Below are 27,835 nucleotides of genomic sequence, written 5' to 3' on the forward strand. Positions count from 1 at the left end.
GTTGACCTTAACAATAAACAGACGCAGTAACTCTCAGGCATTTCCAAAATGAAAGCCAGCCAATTAGCAAATTTCAAACAACTTAAGTACATAGGAAGAAAAATAGGGGGGAAATGGATGAAATGTCAATAAATACAATACTATAGGTTTATGACAGTCTCATTTATTTAATGGAATTTTTGACCACTGAATAAAAAAATTAATATGCATTTAACCCAAATAATAAAATTACACATAGCAAGTTCAGGTCTGTTAAAGCATATGCCCAAATAAATATATATTTATGTTACAAGATTCTTCCTTATTTGGCGCAACAGTCTGAAATTATTATCCTTTAATTATAGATTTTAAGTATGATCAGAAATCAAAAAAACATTGTAGCCTTAAACATTAGATGAAATTCTATATGCACCTTTGGGAGTAAGTGTCCTATTTCTGCATAAACAAATGCAGGTTTACACTCCCAGTTTTCTAAAGAATAGAACTGAAAAGTAGATATTTGAAAACAGGGAAGGCAAATAATGCATCTAGTTCTTAAAATCTGAGTTGGAGACAACTATCTCTTTACCATATTGTGAAATAATGATTTTCCAAGATTACAATCTTACTCAGGTTTATTTCAATATGTCTTGCTGTTTGTAAATGAAACTGCAGCTTATGTGATAATTTAATTCTAATAAGATAGAAACAAGGTGTAGTGAATTTCTTAAAAGGAAAAATGACAAAGTTACAAAGTTGCTCATGATTTCCCATTAATATACTACTAATGGAACTGAAGGAAAACACTCAGCCAGGCCGAAAATCAACAAATTTAAAGCAGATAACATAGCTAGACTGAGAAGTTTTTTGAAAAATCCTGACTGTGACTTAGATCCATAGGAAACTTGTCCTTCTGATTTCATGCTTTGCCTAAGCTTGGATCAAACATGTGGTTTTCAGTGACATCATAGACCAATAATAGGATTCCCCCTTACTCATCTGATTGAGCATGCAGGTACCCCTTCCCCTCAAAATGAAAAAAGCCAAATGAAAGTAGTACACAATAGTCAAAGGTAAGTCCTATGGTTTTTAACCACTTGAATTAGATCTAAGATTATAAGGGAATCAACCTACAGTTATTAATGTTAAGAACTGTTTCAGATATGATCGGAAAGTTAAAACTGTGACCAGAAATTTCATTTTCTCCCACAAATCTTCTACATAATTTTCAGTAGTAATTAAAATATTAGCTGAAGGTAATTGATAAATATTTAACAAATATGCGGAATACATTAAGTTCACATTTTTACACTTCAGGCTGCCTTAGAAACTTCATAGCTGGACAACTTGCTTTTTTCTTGCTTGATTCTTCTGAACTAATTCCATAGAAACTTTAGCTTCATATACTGGTACTGGTTTATCCAAATGAGGTCTAAGAATAACAATAACAAAAAAGAAAAAATGATCACAAATGTGCAGCATTTATTTATTTGCTTTACCTACTACTTCAGTCCCTAATAGTCTCTAGGCAGTTTACAGATATTAAGATTCAAAGAAGAGTGTCAATAAATAATATATTAAATTAAATTATTAAACTAATACTGGTGCCGGGAACTACACAGTTGTCTCCAAAATCCTTCCTGAAGAGTCATGTTTTTACCAGTTTCCAAAATGCCACGAGAATAGAGGCCATCCTTGCCTTGCAGGTCAGGCTGTTAAAAGGGGAGCCCCAAAGAGAACGTCTGCCACTATATACATATACACTGTACAACTATAGCCTTAAACCTGATCTTTTAGTAAAGCAAACTTTTATAGGTTATCAAAATCTATGAATATGCACATGGGCTGTAAACAAATGTAACAGCTAGAAAGGCAATTTCCCAGATAATACATCAGTAACCCATCCTAAGTGGGCTAATTTATCATATGAAGTTTGTCCTAAGGGGAAAATATACTTGGATGGTTTTTGACAATTTCCTAATTTCAGTAATTAATAAAAGAAATAAGCACAGAATAGGCCTGTACAACAGGGTGCCCATCAAGCAGCCTTTGGAACCTGCTAGTGTTTTTTAAATAGTGGTACATTTACAACCACTGCCTCCCCAAAGGACATGCTGCTGAGCATCTCCAAGCCTCATCACCAGCTCCAGCGCCTCTGCTTGGCTACCCACGGAACACCTGATCAGCACTCTAGGTATTTCTTTGCAGCCCATAAGGACTTTTAAATTATCAGTGTGGCCTTTTCCCCTGGATGAGTTTTGCAGTCCTGATCTAGAATATCTAAGATTTCAAGAGATAATTGGGGCTAAAACTTTTAAATAGTATTTTCTCATCTTTTTAAAGCAGTTAATCCATAAGGTATTAAAATGAATATCTTAAAATAAATTTACCTATAAGTTTCAAATAGCAATTTGTCCTTACCTGAAAACTCCACTTGATAGCTTCTCCATTACATCTTCTAAAATGCGTATAGAAGAGAATAGTCAAGTGAAACAGTGTATAAAATGGTACTGCTGTGCCGAGATCTGGGTTTAAAGGGAAAATGTAATTCATAATATATTTGGTCATGCAGATTGTACCTCTCAGCATCACCTTAAACCAAATACATGTCAGGGTGACTAAGGCACAAATTAACCTATCAAATAAAAATTTAGGAGGAACATTTTTTCACTGAAATACTAGCATTCAGTGAGCAAGGAGGGGGAGATGGAGTGGAGAGAGAATTCAATTATTTCATTATTTCTAAGCTGCAGTTATGTGCTTTCACTGAACATGTATTCCTAAAGAAGAGAATATATGTAGCTCAGGGTTGAACTGTGGAGTCCTTCGGGTTCTCTGAACTTGGTTGTTTTCTTGCAAACGTTTCATTACCCGGCTAGGTAACGTCTTCGCACTAGAAGCGAGTGGAGTTTGCTCTCTGATTATATACAGTAGCTTGCCCTGTCAATGTTGGTGGGGGGTGTGATTTTCTCCTTGGTAGTTGATGGTTTTTATTTACTTAGTTATACTTAGCCTATTTTAAATTGTTTATCTTTGTAAGCCACCCACGGTTGCTTTGGTAATTAAGATGGCTTATATATTAATTAAATGAAAAAAAATGCAACATTCCAATCCCTTTGCCATATTCCAGTATATTTGTAGCAGCATACCTACTTAAAGGTAAATTCAAATGAATTGTGATTTCCTGGAGTACTGTATAGTACTGTAGACCAAGAGAACAAGAATGTATGAAGAAAATTTATCATTATAACTTACATTAATGTTAGTTAAGTGATTGGCCTGCTTAAGAATGAACTGTGATTGATGTAAATAATTGAAGGATGAAGATATACATGGCAAAGGTGAATATAAGGTTCCACTCCACCCCTGATCCCTTAAAAAAATTACGTATCTTATTTCTCATCTGTTAGCCTTGATAAAAAAGCATTTTTGCAGAGAGATTGACAAAGAGAGTATAATGTTTTGGAATTAATATTTAAAATCAGTTATTGATCAGTTTACAATAGTTCACAATCATGGGCATTTTCACATTGTTACAGTTTGATGTATTTTTGCTGCTTTGAATTTACTTACTTACTTACTTACTTTATTTATTTAAAATAGCTGTCTAGCCATCCATCTTAACCCTGGGCAGCTTACAACTAATAAAAAAATATAAAACCAACAGCAATAAAATAAAAGCAGAAGAACCTAGCACCACAGACACACTTCCCTGATGCACCCAGATTCTCATCCCACTCTGGTCTCGCTCTATCCCAACACTTGGGGGAAGAGTCAGGTTTTAAGTGCTCTCTGGAAGGATAGAAGGGCAGGGGCCTGTCGGATCTCAGCAGGGAGGATGTTCTGTAGAGCTGGGGCTGCAATAGAAAAGGCATGCTTCTGAGGACCCACAAGATAGCAATGTTTAAGGGAAGGGAACTGAAGCGTGCCTACCCTATCTGCTCTGGTGGGAAAGGTAGAAGTCCTCAGGGAGAGGCGATCCTGCTGATAACCTGGCCCCATGCCATGTAGGTCTTTAAAGTTAATAACCAGCACCTTGAATTGCACCCAGAAGAAAACTGGGAGCCAGTGCAGCTTGTGCATCAGGGGTGTAATATGGGTGAACCTAGGGATACCCAACATTGTGCACGCAGCAATCTTCAAGGCAACCCCATGTAGAACACATTGCATGGGCTCTAAGATATCTAAATATCTCTTTAGAGTGGAAAAGTAGGCTTAAAAAAAAGATTAAACCAGTTTGCTGTGTGGACAATAGACATTGGAAGACTCTGGTGACCTTTCAACTAGTTTTTCTTTCCTGATGACTCCATCTCCCAACTTTTCCCTCTCCCTGAGAGGAGAAGTAGCAATAAGTACTTTTTGGAAATGTTTATTTGACTTTTCTATTTTCCTGCATAATATTTATTAGTGTCTAACTGTTCAATGTAACTACTTTAGTGACATCTTCTGAAAAGTGATATATAAATACAATAAATAATTATATCGTAGAAAGGATATATAGATATTTTCCTTGTTGCATATTTGACAAATTCCAAATTTCATCATTCAGAAAAGAAACTGAAGCACCTTTCAGGAAAAGATATCGACAATCTGGAGGATCCAACTTTAAAAAATGGAAAAATAGTTAAGCTACATTACTCAGAATAAAAATAGCATAAACAAAGAACATTAGTTGGTGGTTAGCAAAATTTCTGCTAAGAGATAATATAGTTTTCAACATCTATGTTATTTATTATTTACTATCTTCCAAAAATATGAGACTAGGATGACATATAGTGCCTTCCAGATACTATATATTAGAATTTCAAGTTCCATATTATCTGGGATTTTATGGAGATTGAAGTCCAATACAGCTGGAGAATATCAGACTGGGAAAGACTGGTCTAACTATTATATAATTGTTTCAGAAGTTTCTTCTTACCTGAAGATTTTTTTCAGTTGTAACCCAGTGGCCTCCAACACTGAGTAACATAATGATGTCATGCTTGTGTGGTAGCAATTGTTGTGAAGTTGCTTCATTGTCCTTATTATGCAATCTCACTGAAAACAAATTAAAACTTTCTAAAAATGGAAGATGAGAAAGGACTGAAAAGTTTTGCATATGAATAGACTGATTTTTTTTCAGGATACAGGTTTTCTTTGTATTACATTAACCTTGTCTTCCTTTAAGGATCACTTTCAGTTTTTTGCTCTACCAGGCTCAAATTATCCTACTTATACGAAGTATATATGACACATATACGAAGACCTAGCTCTCTGGAGAAGGCTGTAATGCTGAGAAAGAGAAAAAGAAAGAGAAAAAGAGGACAACCAGCAGCAAGGTGGACAGACTTGGTTACAGTAGCAATGAGTGCACATTTGGAAGACCTGAAGGACCAGGATAGGGACAAATTATCATGGAGAAAATCTATCTACGTGGTTGCTAAGAGTCAACAAAGATTTGATGGCATGTAATCAATTAATCAATTTTCACAAACAATTGTGCTGTAAAAATTATTCTTGTAGCTCGCTGCATTATTTATGCAGTGCAAAGTTGGGCCCAGGGACAAAAACAGTTCTTAATCAACCTTCATCACTAGTTAACTAGTGCTCAGGAGGCTGGCAGTTAAAACTGGAGAAATTAGTTCATAGGGTATGGAATGGTTACGCCTATGTTTTGACAAACAAAAGAAATCTAGTACAGTATAATCCCTAATACATTCTCCTTTTTGCTCTCCTGGGCAGAATCACATTCAGCATCAAGAGTGAATAAAGACCAGCAAAAATGAGTAAGTGGAACATTTTCAGGAAGAAAAACAAGAGTTTTGTCCAAGATTTTCTGCAGTTTCTTTCCTGGATATAGGCCGTAAAAAACTGACATGGTTAGAACTCATTTTGGCTTTTTCTCAGTCTATCAGTCACACTTGGCCCTGCTGTAATATCACCTCTATTTCAGCAATGCTACTTTCAAAATTACATAATGCAAAGAGATGTTTTCAAGTGATATTGATGTCATTTAAAATTGTAAGATAACCTTCCCCCTTTGCTTTAACAGAAGAAGTCAGACTGTAATTTCTCCTCCGATATCCCTGAAATGTGAAAGAGGTTATTCATAACCTATGAAACTCCATCTCTGAATGATCTTTCAAACCTCAATCCAGTGCTTATCCTGGATGTGGAATATTGGAAGAATACATACTTCTCCAAATCTGTTGCAAGTGTATGCGTCACTCATTTCTCATTATTTTGTCATGTATATTATCCATTTCCCATACAAAAAGTACACATGTTCCCAATGGCTTGAAAACATATAGATGAATTAGTATTCATATCTTGAAATGTATAATCGTATAAGCATTTCCATCTATGCTGTCAGTATCTATAGCACTCTTGGCTGCTCTACAGAGCAACTGGTACAAATGTACTACTGTAACTTTTTTAATACTGTTTTCTAAGAAGGATCTTGTGCTTTTACAGGGGCCTATAACAAAATATGTCCCAAATCATACCTGTGGCTAATGCAGTCTCTTTTCATGCTGCATGTATCAGCTTTTCAGTAATGGGTACACTCTGCAACTTAATGAAAGTATATTTGAAAGGCAACAGGCCACTAAGTATCCACTAACTGTGATGTTCTGTACAGACTACAGACACTACAGACATAAGAGGTGGCTTGGGGTTGAAAGATATAAATGCAAAGAACATAGGTTCTAAGCGAAAGCATTACATGAGACTGAACAACAGCTTTACTGATTAGATCAGGGATAGAGAACCTGGGACTCTTTTCAGTGTTGCCTATGCTACTGGAACCACTGGAAGTTGCAGTTAAGTAATATATAAGAGGCTGTGGGTTTCTCATTTTGATTTAGATAGCAGAGATTTTAATTTAGCAATTTACATTATAAAAACTCCTATTAAATAAAATAAAAATACTTTTGGAAACCAAAAAGATTTGCAAGGTTTAATTTTTCTCTTACATTGGTTTTTTTTTTAAATCTAGAATTTCCATTTCATTAAAAAATTAAATGTACTGAATTTCACTATCTGTGCAAACTACTTCATTATGCTGTCAACTGCATGGATGCAAACATTTAGTTACCAGGAACTGACTTAAGGAAGTCTTTATGTTTGAAGTTTAGGGTGATGGTGGTAAGATAATACAGAATTGCATTATCTATGTACTGTACAGTATTGTCTAACAAAATAGAGCAGGAATTCCAAGTTCTAGCTAACTCTCAAGGAGGAGGACCTTGCAACAATGACTCATGTCCTCATTATCTGGCCTACTGTCATGCACTTTAGATGGAGCTGCTTTAGAAGACCATCCAATTAGTTCAGTGTCACAATCCAGTTGTTGGTGGGTGTGCACCAACATGAATATGTGATACCAATGCTCTCGGCTCTGAAAAGTATTGGTTCTGATCTTTAAAGCCCTACATGGCTTGGCTTTGAAGCACCTCCAGGGCTGTCGTCTCCACCCAGTATCAACCGCCCAACACATAGGACTCATGGAAATCTGCTCACAGTTCCTTACTTTGGGGAGATAAGGGCCATGGAAGCTCGCAAGCTCTGTTTTTCCATTGCTGCAACCTGCGTTTTCTAAAACTCTTCTGCTTGATATTCAATCAGCTCCCACTTTATTAGCTTTTCAGAAATTACTGAAAAGAGAAATAATTAGGAGAGCTTTTAAACTATGAATGTTGCTATTCTAGCTATTGATTGTAATTTTTAATCTGTTTTTCCAATTTAAAAGCTATCATGTTAAACAATTAGTTTTAATTGTTATTTTAATTTGATTATTATTTTATATTGTAAACAGTTTAGTATAATTTGATGAGATTATAATTTGTTGACAGTTTTTTGATTGAGGTGGGAAGAAATCAAATAAAGTACTTCCTTATATTCCTTATATCAATATTTTCTCTTGGCAACTAGTCAAGTTTTCTTGAAGAGGATATTTCATAAATGGGGCATCACAAATCAGCAGGCCCTTTTCTTTAGCCACTTACCTACTTTCATGTGGTAGGGATCTGGAAATTTTAAATTTGTGTTTTTATTTTAGCTTTCTTTTTCCAACATAGTTGCAAAAATGGTGTTAGAACTTTGTGAATGGGGCAAAACCATGGATGACACATCTATGGTGATGCTCAGATGCAAACCAAAATTCATTTTGGCAACTCCTTCTTTTGTACATATACTCTGATTGTTAAATAGTATTTTTCATCCAATGTTTAAAAATAGGAAGTACTTTTATCTCTTACCAAGATGCTTTTTATATAAAACCTTTAAAAACAATGATTTGTTTGATCCTTGCAGAATCAACAGATCTTCCTCCTAACCTACCACCTACATATAAAACACAATTTTTTACAACTTTGCTTTCCATTTATTAAATGGCAAATTCTATTATAGTATATATAATTTTAATCTTAGAATATATATTGTACTAAAAAAAATGTGCCTTCTCTAGGTAGAATCATCCTGCCAGTGTGTTCATCCAAGCAGGGGGAGTTCTCTCTCCTCGCCATAAGAGGTGAGATCAGCAGCAGCCTGAGGGCAGTGTTTCTTACTTATGCACCTGCTTTGTGGAACAGTCTCTCCCTCAAGGCTAGACAGGCACAGACTTTATCATCATTCCACAAAGCAGTAAAAACTGACCTGTCCCATACAGCCTTAAGGCTACCTACACTGATGGTGCTCATAGTTGGTATATTTAGGCATGATACTAGTTTTTTTTTTTTTTACTGACAATGTGATTTTATGGATGATCATATTTTTATTTATTTTATTGTACATTGCTTTATTTACTATTGTACATTGCTGCCAGTTGTATGATTTGGCACTATAGGAAGCAAAGGAAGAAAGGGATACAGTGGTCATATTTACAATTATAATTATATTATTTCCCTATGCAATCTGGCCAGCACACTTTTATTCTTAAGAATAATATTTTATTATTTTAATTTGTAATTAGCACTGGAAGAAACAGAAAAACATAGAATTTATCCCCAAATTAAGCAATAATCCAAAACACTGTAGCAAGAGCACTCAAAGATTACAATGCTGTTTAAAAAGATTCAGAGAAGGGGAATATTTTCACTTGGCAACTAGTCAAGTTTTCTTGAAGCAGATACCCCATAAATGGGGCATCACAAATCAGTAGCCCCTTTTCTTTAGCCACTTACCTACTTTCATTTGATAAAGACATTCAAAGAGCCTTTAAGAATGATATTTAAAGTCCAGGATAATTATATTGGAAAGAAAACACTTCTCCAGATACTTTGGTCTCATTGGATGCTTTGGAGACAATCAACATTTTCCAAAACAAAATCAGAAACTTAGCAGATATTGTGATGGAATGGTTTGATGAAGGCCGTGCTCGGGGAGATAAGCATTTCCTTAGCCCCCAACAGGAGCGTGGGAAGGTTAAGAAGATGAGACTGGCACCACCCTAAGGAATTCATGGTGTTTTGGCTTGCTGGCTTGGGAAGTTTAGATTCAGTCTGGAGAGATTCTGTCTTTGAGGTGGAAGCTAATAAACGCAACAGAACTGTATCTGTACTGTCTCGTGGAGTTCTTTGGGCTGAACCTGACATCAATCTCTCCAGACTGAATCTAAACTTCCCAAGCCAGCAAGCCAAAATACCGTGAATTCCTTAGGATGGTGCCAGTCTCATCTTCTTAACCTTCCCACGCTCCTGTTGGGGGCTAAGGAAATGCTTATCTCCCTGAGTGCGGCCTTCATCAAACCATTCCATCACAGATATATTCTGAATTAACTGAAGCTTAATATCATTTTCAAAGAAAGACCCATGAACAAACATTGAGTAATGCAACTGCTATACAGGAGGATATAGTTTTACTCTAAAACTATAAATTGTTTACCTAAATTAACAGAACGTGTAAGTAAGTATTTTTTGAAATAGTAGAGTTCTGGAATAATTACAGACCTCCTGCATCAATGATGATATCCACTCCCAATCCACCTGTCTCCTCCAAACAACTGTCCGTCAGGTCATATTTTCCATTCGAGTCAACTATAATCCGAACTGGGGCGGGAAGATAAAACACAATAAAATTTTAGGCATATGTTATTTGTTTTAAAAATCAATCCAGATATCAATACACATAAAAGAAAAACAGTTTTCTTTAAAAAGATTTACAATTAACGTGGGTAGGACATAACCAGTTATCAAAAACTTAGGGCTGCTCCTTCCCGTCACAGTAAACTTTGGCCAACAGCCCAGACAAAAGTTGCACATTCTTGCCCTATTGTGTTCTTTGGGGTCTCCTGACCTTTTATATACCATCTGGGGAGGCCTGAGGGCTTCTTTGAGGAGAAGGCAGCAATAATGGTTATTTTTATTTTTCTTTCCTTTTGTATAGTTTATAAAAAATAGAAAGAAACAAAACCCTACAAGACCAAAACATAGCATCCTCCCCAACCAAAATATGAACAGAAAAGCAGAAAGCAAAACACAGATACATCACAAAAAGATATATTAGAAAAAGATATGTAAAAATCACTCTGCTTTTGAACCATGTATTAAAACTTGTGCACATGGAATCACATTGATCGGTCTTTCCATATTGTCAATAGAGAGCCAATTCAAAGGCTGAGTGTATACTCATAGTTAATTATTATGATTCGTAGAGGACTGAGAGGGTAACAACTGGCATATGAAAAATTTTCTGGAGACTAAGAAATATATGCATAAAGGAGTCTTAGACCGTGTTTGCATAAAATGTTAAGCCAAGTCATTTAAAGACGATTCATTAAACCTAAAACAAAATGTGGTTAAGGCAAAGCACTTTAATCACATATTGTACCAAAAGTTAATCAACTAGTTAATCACATTTATTTTCCTTATTCTGAGTGCCTTATCTTATTTGAACTCCAGTAGAAAGACAGGTGACCAGAGGAACCACAACAAGTTTTCTTTAGTATGTGCCTTTGATTTATTCTTTTTTCTATTCTTTTCAACGTGCTAGAGAAAGATGGATTCAATGTGCCAGGGGAAGATGAAATGGGAACAGAAATTGAATCTTGCCTATATTGGCTCCAATCCCAATCCGGTCACAGGAGATTTTTTATTTTTTTAAAGGACAGCTTGCAAGTACCACAAAGATAGCTGATGCATTATCAAAGATCACTGTCCTCTCAATCAGCACACCCATGAGTTTCCTGGATTGTCTGCCAGTAGATCACTGAGTACATTTGAGGGAGCTGCAGTGATGTACTAAGGTCCAGTGGGTTAAGAGTAACAATGATGCTGGCAAGGATTTGATGTGGCAAGAAGTGGAAGACATATTTGAATGGATAAAGAATACATTTTATAATATATAGTTGCCCCCTTCTCATCCCTTTGAACTGCTATGTTATAGTGAAAAAACTGAGCATCTTGTGCTGTTAGTCAGGAGTTTGATCCTTCAAAAATTTGAATCCTGAAGGCTGTGTATTCAAATATTTGCACTGGAAATAATTAAATACATTTTTGTAAAGTGAATTATAGTATCTGCCTCTACTAGAATAAGAGCTTATTCTCAAGTACCCAGAACCATTTACAGTATCTGCATATAAAAAAAAAATGCTTCCTGTTTAAACCTCCTCTGCTTACAAAGCACTAGAAGAGGTTCTCTTACTCAATTTACAAGACTTGACTGAATAATAAATATTTGATGGTATCCTGTTCCAATCTCATACTCAACAATTTTTAATTATGCCTACAAAGGTAATGTTCATATGGCCTAGAAGTGAAGCTTACTTGTTTTGGAAAGTTATATTAAGTAGTGATTAACAATCACATTTTATTGTACTGACAAAGTACATGCGGACCGTTTCTCACTTTTCACAGCATTTTAAATAGGCAAAAGGACCTATATGCAGACAACTAAATGTCACAGTTGCTACTCATTATAAAGTGGTTTGAAAAATAGAAGCTGCAAAAGGGTAAGAGGGAGAACATAAACTGCAAAACCATTTCTCAACATTAAAGAAGAAAGTAATTCCATAGAGTTGGGTTATTTTAGAAAAAGAAATGATTTGCAGCTATGTAACATTAACAACAAATCATCTCACTGCAGGATAATCTACATGTACAAAAAAATATTTTGTACAAATTATATTTGACTTTCTTCTTTGAAGTTCATTTTCAGAAGATATACAGGTTCATGGCATAACATAAAGTACAGCTTTATGTTTAGTCCTCATTTAGCTATCACAATTGGGACTGGCAACTCTGTTGCTAAACGAAGCAGTCACTATGTAGGAAATCATGTGATTGTGCTTTCCTTTTGCCCACTCCCCTGCCCTTTGGAATGCTCACCCCTGCAGCACTGGGATAGCCAGCTAGAAACTGACAAGATTAATTAGTTTCATACCTTCACTTTTGTTTGCCTCCTAACCGTCCCCCACTTTGAAACGCTCACCTCCCTGGGATAATTAACAAGAAAGGAATTAATGTTTGTATTTACATTCATTGGAGAGGAAGGAATTACAAGACAGTAAGCAGGCACACAATGGGGAATACACATCAAAAGCAATGCGCTGGCACCAGCAGCCATGAGCACCCTATGCAAACAGCCTGGTGTATTCCCCATTGTGTGCCTGCTTACTCACTTGTAATCCCTTCCTCTCCAATCTCTCTGCTTTGCGAGGGGGTAAAAAAAGAAAAGAAAAGCAACAGTTCAGGCACAGGACAATGCATACTGACTTTAATGGCAATCACATGACTGAGGAAAGCTGTGAAGGTCGTAAATGCTGGCATTGGTCGTAAGGTTATTTTTTCAGCACCGTTGTAACTTCCAAAGGTTCCAAATTCCTCATTCCAAAGGAATGAGGCAGTCAGTAAGCAAGGACTACCCATGTTGCTACATGCTTCCCAAAGCATAGGTGTCGTTCTTGTACTGCTTTTATGTGATGAGCAAGAAATTGATCCTTCCTGTCCCCAAGAATGAATTTTCTGACAAGTTTGTTCCTCTTTTAGAGAAACACATATTTTAAAATATACTATATTTTATCTTTGAGCTTGCAATATTTAAACAGACAAAAATACAGAAGGTGTTATATGCAATTATAAGAGCCATAGGTAAACTTAGATTGCCATTTAGTCTACAAGCTGCTGCCCTAAGTCTGAATAGCCAAAGTGAAAGATAAATAATATTAAAATTAAATGAAAGATAGAAGAAATGAAACCGGCATATTATGTACAGTTCTCATAAAATCCTGTGAGTTTTTACAATTCTGGTTTCCTAATGTTTTTATTAGGAATGTTGCAAATTTCCCATAGTTGAATATCAGTAATTGGAAACCACTCCTTATATAGCAGGAATTTACACAAAGTTATAATTCAAGTCTACACAATGTGGCCTCTCAAGTTTTGACATCCTTCCAACCACTCTATTCCTTGTCAGTTCCAGGCAGAGACCAGACCAGAATTCTTCCAAAATTATTGGCAATATATAGCTTAACCTTAACCTTAACCATGTATGTCTGAGTAAGACACGTTGGATCAGTTCACATGACACATTAGGCAATAAATCTGGCTTCCTGGTGAATGGGTGAGGCCAATAATGACCCCATGCCTTGGTTGGCCAAGTTCACCATAATACGTTGCAAACTGTCTGCCCAGAAGAAGCCAGAGGACAAATCCCTTAACAAAAACAAACCTTGGTTTTGTTCTCGCTTCTTCAAAATGGAATAACTCACTGCTGCATTCACACATTATACTGAGCTAATCTTCCTTTTGTCTTAATACTATAGCTATATAAAGACATTGAACAGAACTGCTACATTCCAATTCCTTTTTTTTGTTAGAACAGATATGAAAATTCATTGTTAGCTGGTTTAAATTTTACTTAAAGTTTGAATTCCAGGTATTAGTATTAATATTTCTTGTTTGATAATTCAAACACTTTTATGCTGCTCATCATCAAAATTTATCCCAGAAAAGTTAACTTGTATAGAGTTTACATTATGGGTGAATATAAACATTCTTGCCTAATGCTAAAATGTTGACGTTGTGGGGGGGCAAGTGCGGGATGGAGCTGGAAAATGCAGTTTGGATAGATGATGTAGGCTAATACTGTATTTCAGTTTCCTAGATGCCAACCCTATAGAGCTTATGACAAAGACATGAACATTTACAAATAAAAAGTGGTCTGAATTAGTTTTTTTCATGCAGTTTTATATAAAACAATTTAACTTACCTACAGAAGGTACAAGCCTCTGTAGATACTGCTTGTCTTCCAGATTATACACAGTAGAAATGACTTTGGCTCCTCTGTGTTGTGCTAACTGAATAGCTATTGTACCAAATGGCTGCAGAGAAATAAAAAGGTTATGTATATGCATTTATACATATATAACTAGCTGCATTATAGCCTATTGAAAAAATAGTCTTCCAAATCCTACATTCACAGAATAAAAGAGATCCTAGATTCATGTGTTTACTCACTACTTTTCTGCTCTATCCTGAACATTTGTACTTTTGTTCATTTTTTAAAAATGGGAGCATAAAAGATGCCTTGAGAAAGATTAACCTGAGTTTCTGTATGATACAGTAAATCCAAAGGTACAACATCCCAGAGAATTAAGTAGTCTCTGCTTGAGCATGCTAGCAAAGCAAAACCCACATACTATCCAGAACCTAGTTCCAAAAATTCACTTAAAAATCTTTTTTCTATTATCACTCATTAGTTTTAGTCCTGCATTCTGGGACAGCAGAGAACAAATCTTTTCCCTCTTTTTAATATGTCAGCTCTTCAATATTTAAGAAAGCACTAGAATGGCTTCTTTTCAGTTTTGTCTTCTCCAAGGTAAATATACCCTGTTCCTTCAACTTTTCTCCACTGGACTCATTTTTCCTAGCCCTGAACATTTTCATTACTTTCCATTGCATCCATTTCAATTTACCTACATTCTTCTTAAGGTATGAGGTCCAGACTTTCGAGATTTTTAAAATTTTATTTTATTTAAAGAACTTATATAGCCACTTATCTCACACAGTGATCTTAGTCAACTCACACCTATCTCACACAATTATCTTAGGTGACTCACAACAACTAATATAAAAACAGATCATGCCCTTCCCACCAGGTGCCAAACATACTGTGGACTCACATATATCTCAATCAGATTGGAACAATGCAAATAAAGTAGAATTATTACTTCCCCGTGCTTCTGAAAGTTATGTAAATTAATGTAGCCACAAAATAGATAGGTAATCCTTGACTTACAATGGCAATGGACCAGAATTTCCATCGCTAAGTGATGTGGTCATAAATCCCTGCACTCCTGGTTGCCATTGTTAACTGAATCCCATGGTCATTAGGCAAGGCAATTTCCTGCCAGTTTCCCACAACCAAAGTCAGTGGGAAAGCAGACAAAAAATTGCAAGTCCCAGGCCTGCAGGCAGGTAAGTGGCTGCTGCCTGGTGAGGGAGGGAGCGAGGGAGTGGGCAGTGGTGTGGGGGAGTATCAGGGAGGGTGTGTGAGAGATGCGAGGAGGGTGTGCGAGGTGCTACCTGGGTCGGGGAAGGTGTGCGAGAGGTGCTGCGTGAGTCAGGGAGTGTGTGCGGGGGTGCAGGAGAGGTGCCTGCCGTGTGAGTTGGGGAGAGTGTATGGGGGTGCACGGAGGCACTGCATGGGTCAGGGAGGGTGCACGAGGCACCACTCAGGTTGGGGAGGGTGCAAGGGGGTGCACAGAGTGCCGCATGGGCTAGGGAGGTGCAGTGGGAGGGTGCTGCACAGGTTGGGCAGGGGATACAGCATGGGTCAGGTGCACGAGAGGCACTGTGTGGGTCAGGGAGGGTGTGTGGGGGTGTGGTGCCAGTCGGGGAGGGTATGTGAGGATGCACAAGAGGCACCATGTGGGTTGGGGAGGGTGTGCAGGGTTGCAGTGTGGGTTGGGTGCATGGGATTGCAGTGTGGGTCAGGAAGGGTGCGTGGGGATGCATGAGTGGTCATTGTGGCATGAGCGCAGAGGGGCTGGGGAAGGGTGTGTGGGTGGGGAGACTTACCTCAACGACTTGCAATCTTCCCTGCCAGCTTCCCATTTGACTTTCTGGGGAAGCTAGCATGGAAGTTTGCAAATGGTGATCATGTGATTGCAGGGCACTTGTCAACCAGTCATAAGTACGAACGAGTTGCCAGGCATCCAGATCACAATCACTTGACTGTGGGGGTGCTGGGATGGCTGCAACTTTGAAGACTGGTCATAAGTCTCCTTTTTCAGCACTGTTGTAATTTCAAACAGTTGCTGAACAAATGGTTGTAAGTCGAGGACTGCCTGTACTTTTTTAAAAGCAATATCAGGTGACACTTGTGATTGACTATAATTCAAAAATCCTATTGGTAAGCTGAATTCCTGCATCGGATTCCAATGTTATACCCGAGCATTTGATTTTCTTGCATTGATCTCTATTTTATTTTATTTCAACCACGTTTCCTATTTTATTAAGATAATTTGAATTTTTTGATATTTTGCTCGGCTGAGGTGCAAGTGTAAGAAATACAACATTGTAGGAATTAGTGGAATTTAGTTTCCTGTGAAAGAAAAGCATATCGTATTTCATTGGAATTTACAGGATTGCTACAACACTGTCCTCCTCATAGCAAAACAGATATTAGTGGAGTATTTCTTTCCCTTTGCAGTCCCCACATCCATTATTGTTCATTTAGATAGCACAGACTGAGGTAATGATTTGGAAGAAAGAACAAGTAACTCCACTTGTGCGAACAGAAGTTTGCTTCCACAACATTGGGTTTAACCCACTAAATGTTTGGCTCTAGTAAATAGTTATCAAAGTATTTAAATCTAATGGCATTTTTTATACATACGCTTGCACCATCCATTACCAACACACTTTTTCCGGCAGAAACATAGGACAAATAATGTAGAGCTGTATATGCACGAACACCATCACGAATGGTCCCAGCTGATTCAAACCAGGAGATTTTTTCAGGTTTATGAACTATTTCACACAGAAGAAAGTTTGGTGATATACTTTATAGCAGTGCTGAAGCATACATTAATCTAAACAAAAAAACTGAAATGGGACATTCAATTTGCTATTTCTATGAAATCAGTATCACACAAAAAAATGTTCAACATCCTCCCTTTTCCATTTGTTTCTCCATTCACTAATATGATATACTGATCTTTAGCTGATCAAACATCAGTGATTTTGTAGAATAATGTTGATTTGACAATGGTAAATGTCAGGACATAAACATTTGAAAAAAATCAAAAGAAGTTGAATAAATTGCTTTATAAAATATATATTTGTATTATTTTTGATTAAATTGTTTTAAGTGCTAGGCCAGGGTTCAACACATGTATGTTGAGAAACACTACAGTTCAAAACTGAGAATCTAGAGGTTACATTCAGAATTTAATATGACTGAAGATGTTCCAAACCAGTTTCAAAATTATAGAAATACTGTATAAAAGGGCAAACTGAAATCCAGATGTTGTACAAACTTATGCGTGCCAACTGACTATACAAGATTTCATTATTTTCTTCTGAATTCTATATATTTATATAATTTAAAGTATATATATCCTTTACAAGTCTCCAAAGCAAAGCTCCAAATTGAAGTGCAAACACTTCTCTATTACAAAGCAAACCCTTGTAATGGGGCACACTTTCCAACTGCAGAACAAATTTTGCAATATTGGAACTTTATGTGTTTAGTCTTTACAGTGTGGAACATTTCCAAAATAATATGCTTCCCCACAATATTCTAAAGTCACCATGGCTGAGCATATACACTGGCTGATATCATGACAACCTCCAGATACTCTGTTGGTATTAATTCCAGACCCATGTTCTGTTTTCTACCCGTTGCGATTTTTTTGAGAGCAGGGGGGAGACTTGACTATTTTCCTTCTATTAGTTAGTAAATGTCCCCAAAAGAAAACCTTAGAATAACAGATGAAAAAAAAATGTAGACTTCAAACCAAGGATGAATGCTGCTTTTAGAAGTGCTTGCTTTTACACTTTCAGGGTTAGTCAGCAGGAAGAGTGAATGAAGCAATAAGACAAATTTACAAGAAACAGATGAATCAGCTTTTGTAGTTTCTGTTCAAAGAGAATAATTACTGATGCCATTATTTAGAGAAAGTCAAATGATAAAAGCTTCAATCTAAAATAGTAAACTTTTAATAATAGTTAAGCAGGTTTCATTATTTACAAACTGAACATGTTTTGGTTACTTTAGGCAGTTGCATTTCAAAAATATTAATTTATTACTATCCTTTCTATCTACATACCTAAATAATGCTCATGAACTAGAATCTCTTCACATAACCCAGATTCTTCTGAGTCCAATGGCAAAATTCCTATGAAAACAGGATACATTCCCTCCAGCTCAAGACAAGAGTACAATCAGTTGAACAACATCCAAGCATAATCATTGATTTGCACACATCTTTGAATTCTATATAATGCACCTGAAAGTAATATAGCTGGGAACATTAGTGTGATTTGTCTAACTGTCCCTGATATAGTCATAAAGAATGTATTCAAAATAATAATCTCTGAATCAAAAATTCCCCCTTCCTTTGCTCTTTCTTGAATAATCATGTTCTGTAAAATAGCACATAAAAATAAAACATGAAGGATCTAATCAAAACATAAAATGGTTGTTATGGGAGGGAGGTGCTTCTGTGATCATAAAATAGCTGCTACAGGGATGTGAGCAAATCATAATCCCAAATTCAAGAAGGCAAACTGGTGAGATGGTTCTCTCCATTCCTTCTGTCTCTCCAGGGTTTCCTCTATCACTCCTTTACCTTTACTTTTTATTAGGGGCAGGTGGGCCCACTTCCAAACAAATCATCAGACTGCAGTCACCAATTATTTTTAAGAATGCCTATATGGATCCAATAGGGATTTGCAGTGTGCCAGCTTTCATTTAATTTTTAACTGAAATAATCTAAAGCAGATGCCATACAGCATCCCAAGAACATTAGCAGCCATGGGCACCAAGTTGCTCATCTCTGGTTTAAGATAAGTTGAGACTACCAGTCTGGAGTGATCACTTAATGATATTTGAGTAAGGAAGTAAGAAAGATCGAGATCAGATATTATGCTGCTTCTTTCCAAGTTTCTCCCTTTCTCCCTAAACACTGACTTTAAAACTTTGAGGTTTTGCAAGACAAGTTTAGGGCCTTTTTCTAGACTTGTCTTGCTTCTCCATCACTAAAGACTGCTATCTTTTAAAAAAGTATTTTTATGCCATTTATTAACTTTTTTTCTAATCTCTCAAGGGTTGAATTCTCAATGAAAACAGATTGCCAATACAGTTAGACTGAAATGACAAGTTATAATAAAGTGATAGTGACAATTTCTTTCTTTCCCTATAAACAAGGGATTCAATTTTTGAGATTTCTTCCAGTGTTCAGGATTATCATAAAAATTAAACAACACAAGTAGAAAAAAACATAATGAGTATTTGCTATTAGGACTGAATATGCTGGTTAAAGCATTGAGGAACTATGTCTTCTTGATGGCTTGGCACAGTTGCTTCAGGGACCTCCTTATGTGATCTCAGCAGGCATGTGTATGCTTAGAAAATGCATGTGTTGGAGTTGTTGTCAGCAAAGTGTTTTCTGTGCACACCCATGTATGAAGAAATTATATCCAAAGGTGCTCAAAGTGGCCATGCTAAACTTTAGAACTAATGCAACAGCTTGATGCTAGAAGCAGTAGGTTCAGAGGAGTGTCTTACAAAGTGTGCCTCCAAATGGTTCACACAGCCCTATTAGCTATAATTTTTAGTGTGTGTCCCAACTCCCATGCTGAAAAAAACATTCTATGACAAGCCAATTTATATCCAACAGAAGTGACCATTCTGAATTAAATCTTCATAACTATCATGGGAGAAAAAACCATAGTTTTCCAGAAACAAGAGTTTGGCAGAACTTCTGGGATGTGACGGTTTGTTCTGGGTCCAAAATAAAACAATAGTTTTGTTTCATGCACAGTCCTACTCAGATATAATGGTCTTTGGCCTTGGAAAGATCACCAATATACAGCCTCTCCTACCCACAGTGTTACTGAGAAACTAAAAATGGTTCCTTTGAGGAAGGTTAGAAAAAATTCTGTCAATATGCTCATTAAATATTAATCATCCAAAAGGATTAAAGTTTTCCTAAAAGAGATTATATTTTTCAATCTCAACAATGTTGATGGGCTATCTGAAAGTAAATAAGAGGGTTCAAAATAACAGATTTTTATAAAATTGTTAGGTTTTTCAATTTTAGTTGATTAGATAAACTTACCCACTACCTCATCTTGAGGCTTAAAGGAAGATACTTTATTTCCAACTGGAAGAAAGGAAATAAAGGAACACTAAAACAAACAAAAGAACTATGGCACTTAAAATAATGTAACTGTTAATAATAATTTATAATAGTCTTCTAATATAATTCCTGATCCACAATGTGATAGTCAGTTTTAAAATTACTGAGAAGAAAGGACAAGAAAGAAAAATATTATCTCTGAAATGGAATTTAATAATTGACTTTCCCAGAAGACCAAAAAGGGAAACAATATTACATTCCCAAGAATAAAAACAGAAATGTATGAAGAAAAAAAGACTATTAAATTTACTGTCCAATAAACATACGGCTTCAAAACAATCAGACCCACAGATCAATTAACAATTTGCAAACAATAAACAAAATAAATTCACAATTAAATAAGGATAATGTATCTTGGTTTATGTTGGAGGTATCTGCATCCAACTTCATTTTCTATCTGCATCCAACTTTATTTTCTAGATGCACATGTGAAACAAGAAAACCTACTATAAGAACAGTGATTTATTACAGTTTTATATTGTTTGTCTGGGACTGCAAAAACTACCAGAATGCAGTTCATGATCTGACTTGTTAGTCAATAGTCTGGCAGTCTTGTCCTAAGGAGTTAAGGAAAAGGAATATTCACATTAAAAAATAAATATCTTCTGAACCAACCATTAGTCTCAACTAGTTTGTAAATATAAAAAGTAGAATTGGATGTTTGGGAAGGAATTTAGTGGAAAATATTCCAGGAATTATTGGCCTGAACTTTAAGTAGTAATTGGCACAAATATTTTAAATAAAATTTCCAATAAACTCCTAACTCAACCTCATATATAGGCTAGGTTCACCTATCACATGGCTTCTTTGGTTTTGGCCTAATATGTTGTATAAACCCTGTTACTGTCATTTATAAACCATAGTTTATGTTTGTATGATTGTGGTAAATATTGTTTCCATTGCAGTGCTGATGCAAATTTTAATATGTGACAAATTTTTAAAAAAAAAGCATTTTAGGATGCTCCCAAGTAAAATTGATCCTGCACTTTAATCCTGATAAACCAGTCATTAAGGATCAAGAATCTGCTAAAAACAAAATACCCCTCAGCTGGCTTCTATTTCTTTTTATATTAGAACTGTGGTGGGGAATCTGTGGTCCTTTACATATTGCAAAATTACAACTTCTAGTAGCCTGGGAGTTGTAGTTCAACAACATCTGGAGTGTTACAGGTTCTCTGTCCAGTTACTAGAGTGTAATGGAATCTAGAAGAGGGCCACTAAAAGTAGGAACTGGTAGTTTTTACATGATGAACATTTCAATATTTTACAGATTATGCAAATTAGTATACTTACTTTCCAACACAACACCAGCAATTTCCCTTCCAACAGGTAGAACTTTCTTCTCTTTTTTTATTTCTGACAAAAGCTAATTACATTAACAGTTAGAATGTCTATTATCAAGATTAATACATCTGCAGAGAGAACAGTAAAATGCTCATATGGACTCCTGCTTCTAATAGCAATGGGTCCCTGATTATTTGGAAAAAGAATAACGGAGGCTAAGGCTGCAACAGAATGCATTTTTTTCCTGAAAGTAAATGTTGAGCATGAAGAAGTACTTCTAAATTATGCACTGAACTGTAAGTCTAGCATTCTTGAAACTATAAACTTGATGTGGAAGTTTAGTTTTCATAATGATTACATTCAAAAAACAATCTGTAAACACTTGAAAATTTGACTAGAAGTATGTAATACATACACATTTTTAATTTTTTTGTGCTTAAAAAGAAGCTAGATAAGCTTAGGACCAAGTAATTCATTTTTAATTATTTATAAAATGTCTATCTTATATTTTATTAAAATCAATCTCAAAACATAAAATGTAATATATGGCCTTTTATGCTAAACGCATACTTTTGAATGCATAATCTTATAAATTGTAGCTCTGCTTCTAGGTACATATTGCCAATTGACTTAACAGGGCAAGACAATGCACCCAAAAGAGTGCTTAATTTAAGCGGAGTCAGGCAGCATTCACTTATTCCTCTATTAGTGCCAATGTATGTGTAATGGTCATCATGTGAAAGTCATCTGAAACAACATATATGTGGTAAGTGAATCAGTTATCATTTATACAATAGACCATTGCAAAGATCTTGCCTATTTTGTAGAGGTTCTTCACATCAACGGTAAACCTTCTTGGGAGTCAAATGAAAGCTCTGCAGACGATGCAGACAATTCCCTTGGTAAGCTGTGCTATCCATTAAGATAATTATGTGGAAAAGACTTATGGGAAACATTATTCCACGCAGCATGCAATTGACTAGTATGACACAGAAGCTAATCATTTGGGCCTTAGGATATTATTTTTCTACATTAATGTTACCATTTTATATATTTCAGAAAGAAAAAAAAGGAACTCAGACCAATTTATCTAGGAGGGAAAAAAGTGAAGGATAAAAATAATTACATGCAAACAAGTAATCTTATGCTGCAGGCTATACGGCAAGCTTTCTGAACAAAGCAAGACTTCCTGAGAAACATGTCTAGAATTGTGCTGTGATTCACATATGAATCTATTATACAGATAAGATGGTCTAGATATTAAACTTTTTTGCATGAATTTGAATTTACTGAGAGTATATTCACAGAAAAATAAATTCATAATCATTTGACAAACATATAAAAATATATAAATACCTTTTGATCAATCCAGCTAAGAGCACAGGCTTTGACTTGCACTTTCACATAGTTGTCATTCACAACAGGAAAGCTATCCTAAGGTGAATTGAAAGTGTAGGCACAATTTCTAATATATTTTTAGAAAGCAAATCCAACTGTTTGACTAAGAAATAAATAACAGTCAGGAACATATTTCAAACAAGCTGTATTGGCACATCAGGACAATCAAAATACCAGTTGAAACTTTCTTTCAGATTTTGATCCTGTGCAACTGAAAGCTTATACTGCTGAAGAAATATTATGTTTAAAACACAGCTTGTATTTCAAGCAATATTAGTAGCTGCGGTGAAAACAGAAATGCAGAATTACATTATATGCAAATGCGTAACAAATTCTAGCAGAATATTGCGTTTAAAAAGGCAAATTTGGCGGGGGGGGGGAATCCTAATGGAGTAGAGAGGCAGTGGCAGGCAGGGATACTTAACCTGTCCCAATCTGCCACTTCTTTATTTACTTTACAACCTGTAAACCACTTTTCTCCATGTGGAGAAAACACAACAGTGAGAGTAAATATAATTTTGGAACAGTGAAACAGAGAATTGAATGACAGTGTTGTTATAAATACAAAGGGAAATAGAAAAATGAAACACCTTTCACTTTTATCCCTTCCATCTGCTTTTCCACAAATAGTCAAACTATTTTGGCATATATTTCCCAGAAACATTTAGTCCTGCCCTAAAAATAAAAAAAGTTGGCAATCTGCAAATCTCCTAGTGATATACATATATTCTATTAAATTGTAACTATAAAATGTTACAAGCAGAGCAAATCTAAAAGAAATAATTCAATGTATTTAAAATCTCTTTCATCAATTATTGCCAACAATAATTACTGTTGAACTCTCTTTGGACACCATTTATGAAGGTGCTATTTTCATAAATCTGGTTGAACTGTAGTAGGTTCGGCATAGTTACATGTCATTTATATCTAATATGAAGAGGGGTTAGATCAGTTTATGTTGAAATATTTTAGTTTAACGAACATTGGAAATCACTCTGCTCCTTTTCTTTATAGTACTGTGGTTGTATTCTGCAAAGATTTAAAATTATGCCAAAGATAATGTATTGTGATTTTAATATTACTAAGCAGTTCCTGCAAAAATGCAATGTTGACTTCCTTGAATTCACATGGTTACACTGTTTCCTCACTATTTTAGATCATTTGTTTTTTCAGAATGGAAAGTGACAAGTTTTGCTAACAGATACACTTCTTTTTCTGTGCTGTGAAGAAAATAATTGCTGGATTTAGATGTTTCTACTTTAAAATACAAATTATTACATAACTTGCATTAAGTCTAGGCTTGGCTCTTAATTAATGTCTAAACCATGGTTTGACTGCTCAGACTGTGTTTTATGCTTTCATGCTTCTTCCTACCATAATATAGTTCTATTCCAACAGAAGAGAATATACGTAGCTCAGGGTTGAACTGTGGAGTCCTTGGTGCTCTCTGAGCTTGCTTGTTTGATTGCAGACATTTCATTACCTGACTAGGTAACTTCATCAGCACTTACAAGTGTGGGGTTTGCTCCCTGTTTATATACAGCAGCTTGCCCTGCCAGTGTTGGTTGCGCTCTCACTGTGTACTGTGAGTGTAGGGAGCAAACCCCACACTTGCAAGCACTGATGTTACCTAGTTGGGTAATGAAATGTCTGCAAACAACCAACCTCAGAGAGCACCAAGGACTCCAAATTATAGTCCACCAGAAGATTTGGAAATCTGTTCCAAATTAATTTTGATTCTGCTTGTTTGCTTCCTTTTAGGAAATAAGGACCTCTTGACTGGAATTAAGTTTCTTAAAATAAATGGGACTTAAATACATCTCACAGATCACAAACCCAGGTAACAATAACACAATATAACACACATAATAAAAAATCCTGTGATCATGCTTAATCAACTTTGCTATTAACAAAGCACAAATTCTATAGCCTACAATTACACACTTATGGCAGGAGTAATTCTAGGATCCTCATCCACCAAAAAAAGCTGAATGTACAATTCTGTGTGTCCAGGAATGAGCCTAAAAAGAGGTATTAGTAGCCCATTTCTAATAACTCAAAATTACAATAAAGTAAAACATGAGTCTGTGATTCGATACTCCATAAGGGCAAAATGTTTCTGCATAGAGGATTTTTTGAAATTTATGCTCTAGTACAGCTGATGGCAAGATATCACAATGCAGTAGTATGAAAGCCTTATTAAACTGATTATTTGTAGGTTGGTCAAAGTGTATGTTGTCATAAACAATAAAATTTATTATAACCCAGTTGTATTCTGTGTCAGGGCTTACTGTATTAAGTTTGTAATTCTGCACTGAGACTTCTTTGAGAACTATGTAACCTGTTCTTGTCCCAAATTCATCAGCAGCTCAGGAAAAAATCCTGTTTTTTGTAATTTGTCATCTATTTGCTGTTTCCAGGAAGAATATTTGTCTGTCAGAATAAGATGCATTAGATCTTAAGCCTGAAAATTAACGTTTAGCTGATATTTAAGCACAGTATTTCTAGGGCAATACTGGAAATATGTTTCACTTATCTTAGAAAGTTGGTTTGTAGTCTGTCTAGTTTATAATAGTTGATGCCTGGGTTTAGCTGGGCTCTGTATGGGACCTGTGCCAAAGTCTTGGGTTCAAAAAGCTTCAATGCAAATGGTACAATTGCTGCTGAACTCCTCTGAGCATTCAAAGCAACCTAGGCAGTGTGAACATGTCACTTCCCCAAATATTGCAGCACAAAGCCCAGATACTTAAAACATGGAACATGCTGTATTTTATGCTCCTCGAGGCTCAAAGTCAATTTTTAAAGCAAAATGAATGACCTTTATTTTCTCATAGTTAATTTGTAATGAGTGTTCCTCACAGAAATGGGTCAGTGTTCCCCTATGGCCTACAGGTGTTTGCAATAATAGTACAGCATCATATATATAAAGCAGTACTGTATAGATACATGTCTGTATCCCAATTTTGAGGAAATAACCCACCATTGCACTGCTGTAAAACTTGAATAATAATGGGTCCAAAATACACCTTTATTTAACTCCTTACTGGTTGGTGCTGCATTGGAGAGATGGCTGCTACTTATATCTCACTCTTAGGCTGGTATTCTTGGGAAGTGCTTATGACAGAGTGAGTAACTGTCTATTGACTGGAAATGCCTTCAGCTTGTGCCAAAGAATTTCCCTAGAAATAGAATGAAAGGCCTGCTTAAGATCAAACAAAGCAAAAAAGATTTGATTTAGGTGGCTAGATATACTGTTCAATTAGGTGAGAAAGTATCAGTCCCTGATCAAATACAGAACTCTGAACAAATATGTAAGATAGCAATGTAGCTCACCTTTTCCAGGAAGATGAAATCTCTTTCTTCTTCAGAATTCTGCTGCCAATATAAGCCCTTCATAATGATCTTTAAAATTCAGAGAAGAAAATAAAATACCTATTGTTATAAAACTCAGATGCTAGAAGATTCTGTCTCTTTTCTGGCATTTAGTGCTTGCCTGGATTTTTCCAGGCCAGATATAGTAGCCCTAAACATACCTAAACAGAACTTCTAAAGTTTTAACAAAAAATATTTTAGATGTTAATCTACACATTACATATGAAGGTAAAAGAGAATATGGTATTTCTATTATTTCCCATTCAAAAACGAATGCCATATTGTTATGTGACATAGATTGGGTTGCATAACATGCTGGGCTAAAATATGGTTAGGCTGTTTATTTGTTCATCACAACAATCTGTCACCTATTCATTGGTCTCTAGTTTGTGATGCCGTTACAAAAATCCAGCTAATGTGATTAGCTTATGATTCAATGCGCTGCCCAACACACCCACCACGGTCAGTTTATGGTTCACTGGTGTGCAAATCCAAACTATTTTGGTTCAGTCAGTAAACTATTGATCAGTTAACTCTGCATCAATATTATTGCTTTCAAAATGGCAATGATAAGCAACATAACAGACCTACAGTGCATCTTCTTCACCATAGGAAGAAAATTAATATTTTTTCTTTAGTAAAAAAAGTTGGGTTTTTTTGCTTTGGAAATCTGTAAAATCTGCTCAGCACTTTAAAAAAAACTGTGGGTTCAGGACATCCCACAACTGAAAATTGGCTTGTAACTTGTAATTGGCTTGTAATAATGTAACTCAAGTTACATTATTCCCAGATTAACATGTGTGAATGCAGCCTTTGCTTACTTCATTGGGGCCAATGAGGATTGTGAAGTATTTTTGATTTATGTATTTAGATCTGGGGTTACTGTACAAAACCACCATTCAGCATCTGAATGTATACATCACTTTTTGCTTTAACCCTGAATCAAATAGGTCGCACTGAATCATGGCTTACAAACCATAAAACTTGCATTCACACATTATAGCAAACCTAAACAATCACATCATATTGTACGCTAAAGGTAAACCATCTATGTCCCAGCTTAGCGTGGTATGTGAATCCAGCTACCGAAAATTATTTTTCACCTAATTTTTGAGACGGGACCAACGTGTAACAGATTTTGGCTTATCTGTTATTACGAGGTGGTTACGGGTTCAGTTTCAAGAGTCTGAAACTCTTCCAAGCACAGCTGAAACGAAGCGTGTAGGGTTACTGCGCGGCTAGGGAACATCAAGGAGGCGACGGATGATAGACACTAGAGCTGCACCGCTACACTCTCTGCCTGCCTTTCACACGTCTATCACCCCTCACCCACGCGAGAAAAAGAGTCCGCGGCTACCTCTCCAAGCCCATTACCTCTTTGAGGCCCCTCTCTTATTCTCGCGGGAGCGTAAACGTCAATTACTAAATCCTACAATAAGGGTTCCCTGAAAGGCA

General features: G+C 36.0%; 1 protein-coding gene across 4 annotated transcripts; it reads right to left on the reverse strand.

Moving 5' to 3' along the window:
• Positions 1–135: 135 nt before the first annotated feature.
• On the reverse strand, positions 136–27,829 carry CRYZL1 (crystallin zeta like 1). Of its 4 annotated transcripts, none has more exons than XM_007427239.4 (13): positions 27,755–27,829; positions 26,342–26,410; positions 22,967–23,044; positions 21,620–21,692; positions 20,246–20,290; positions 18,233–18,301; positions 16,798–16,931; positions 14,167–14,278; positions 9,909–10,007; positions 4,901–5,019; positions 4,477–4,582; positions 2,401–2,446; positions 136–1,411 (listed from the first exon to the last, which is right to left on the reverse strand). In XM_007427239.4, the coding sequence occupies exons 2-13, from the start codon at positions 26,402–26,404 to the stop codon at positions 1,312–1,314; spliced, it is 1,044 nt and encodes a 347-aa protein (XP_007427301.1). In that variant the 5' UTR covers positions 26,405–26,410; positions 27,755–27,829; the 3' UTR covers positions 136–1,311. The 4 variants fall into 4 exon arrangements, with proteins under 4 accessions (XP_007427301.1, XP_007427302.1, XP_025021841.1 ...); XM_007427240.4 differs by lacking the exon at positions 27,755–27,829 and adding an exon at positions 27,484–27,703; XM_025166073.2 differs by lacking the exon at positions 27,755–27,829 and adding an exon at positions 26,053–26,187.
• Positions 27,830–27,835: the final 6 nt, after the last annotated feature.

The sequence above is a fragment of the Python bivittatus genome, unplaced genomic scaffold, assembly GCF_059951505.1.
Source record: "Python bivittatus isolate LINGU-HERP-01145 unplaced genomic scaffold, Pbiv_v1 ctg000350_np1212, whole genome shotgun sequence".
NCBI classification, from domain to species: Eukaryota; Metazoa; Chordata; class Lepidosauria; order Squamata; family Pythonidae; genus Python; species Python bivittatus.

Coding starts and splice junctions, on each gene's coding strand:
- CRYZL1 (XM_007427239.4), bottom strand. CDS start 26,404: ATGAAGGGCTTATATTGGCAGCAGAATTCTGAAGAAGAAAGAGATTTC. Junction 23,045..26,341: donor ATTTCATCTTCCTGGAAAAG/GTGAGCTACATT, acceptor AATTCACCTTAG/GATAGCTTTCCTGTTGTGAA. Junction 1,412..2,400: donor CTATCAAGTGGAGTTTTCAG/GTAAGGACAAAT, acceptor TGTTATTCTTAG/ACCTCATTTGGATAAACCAG.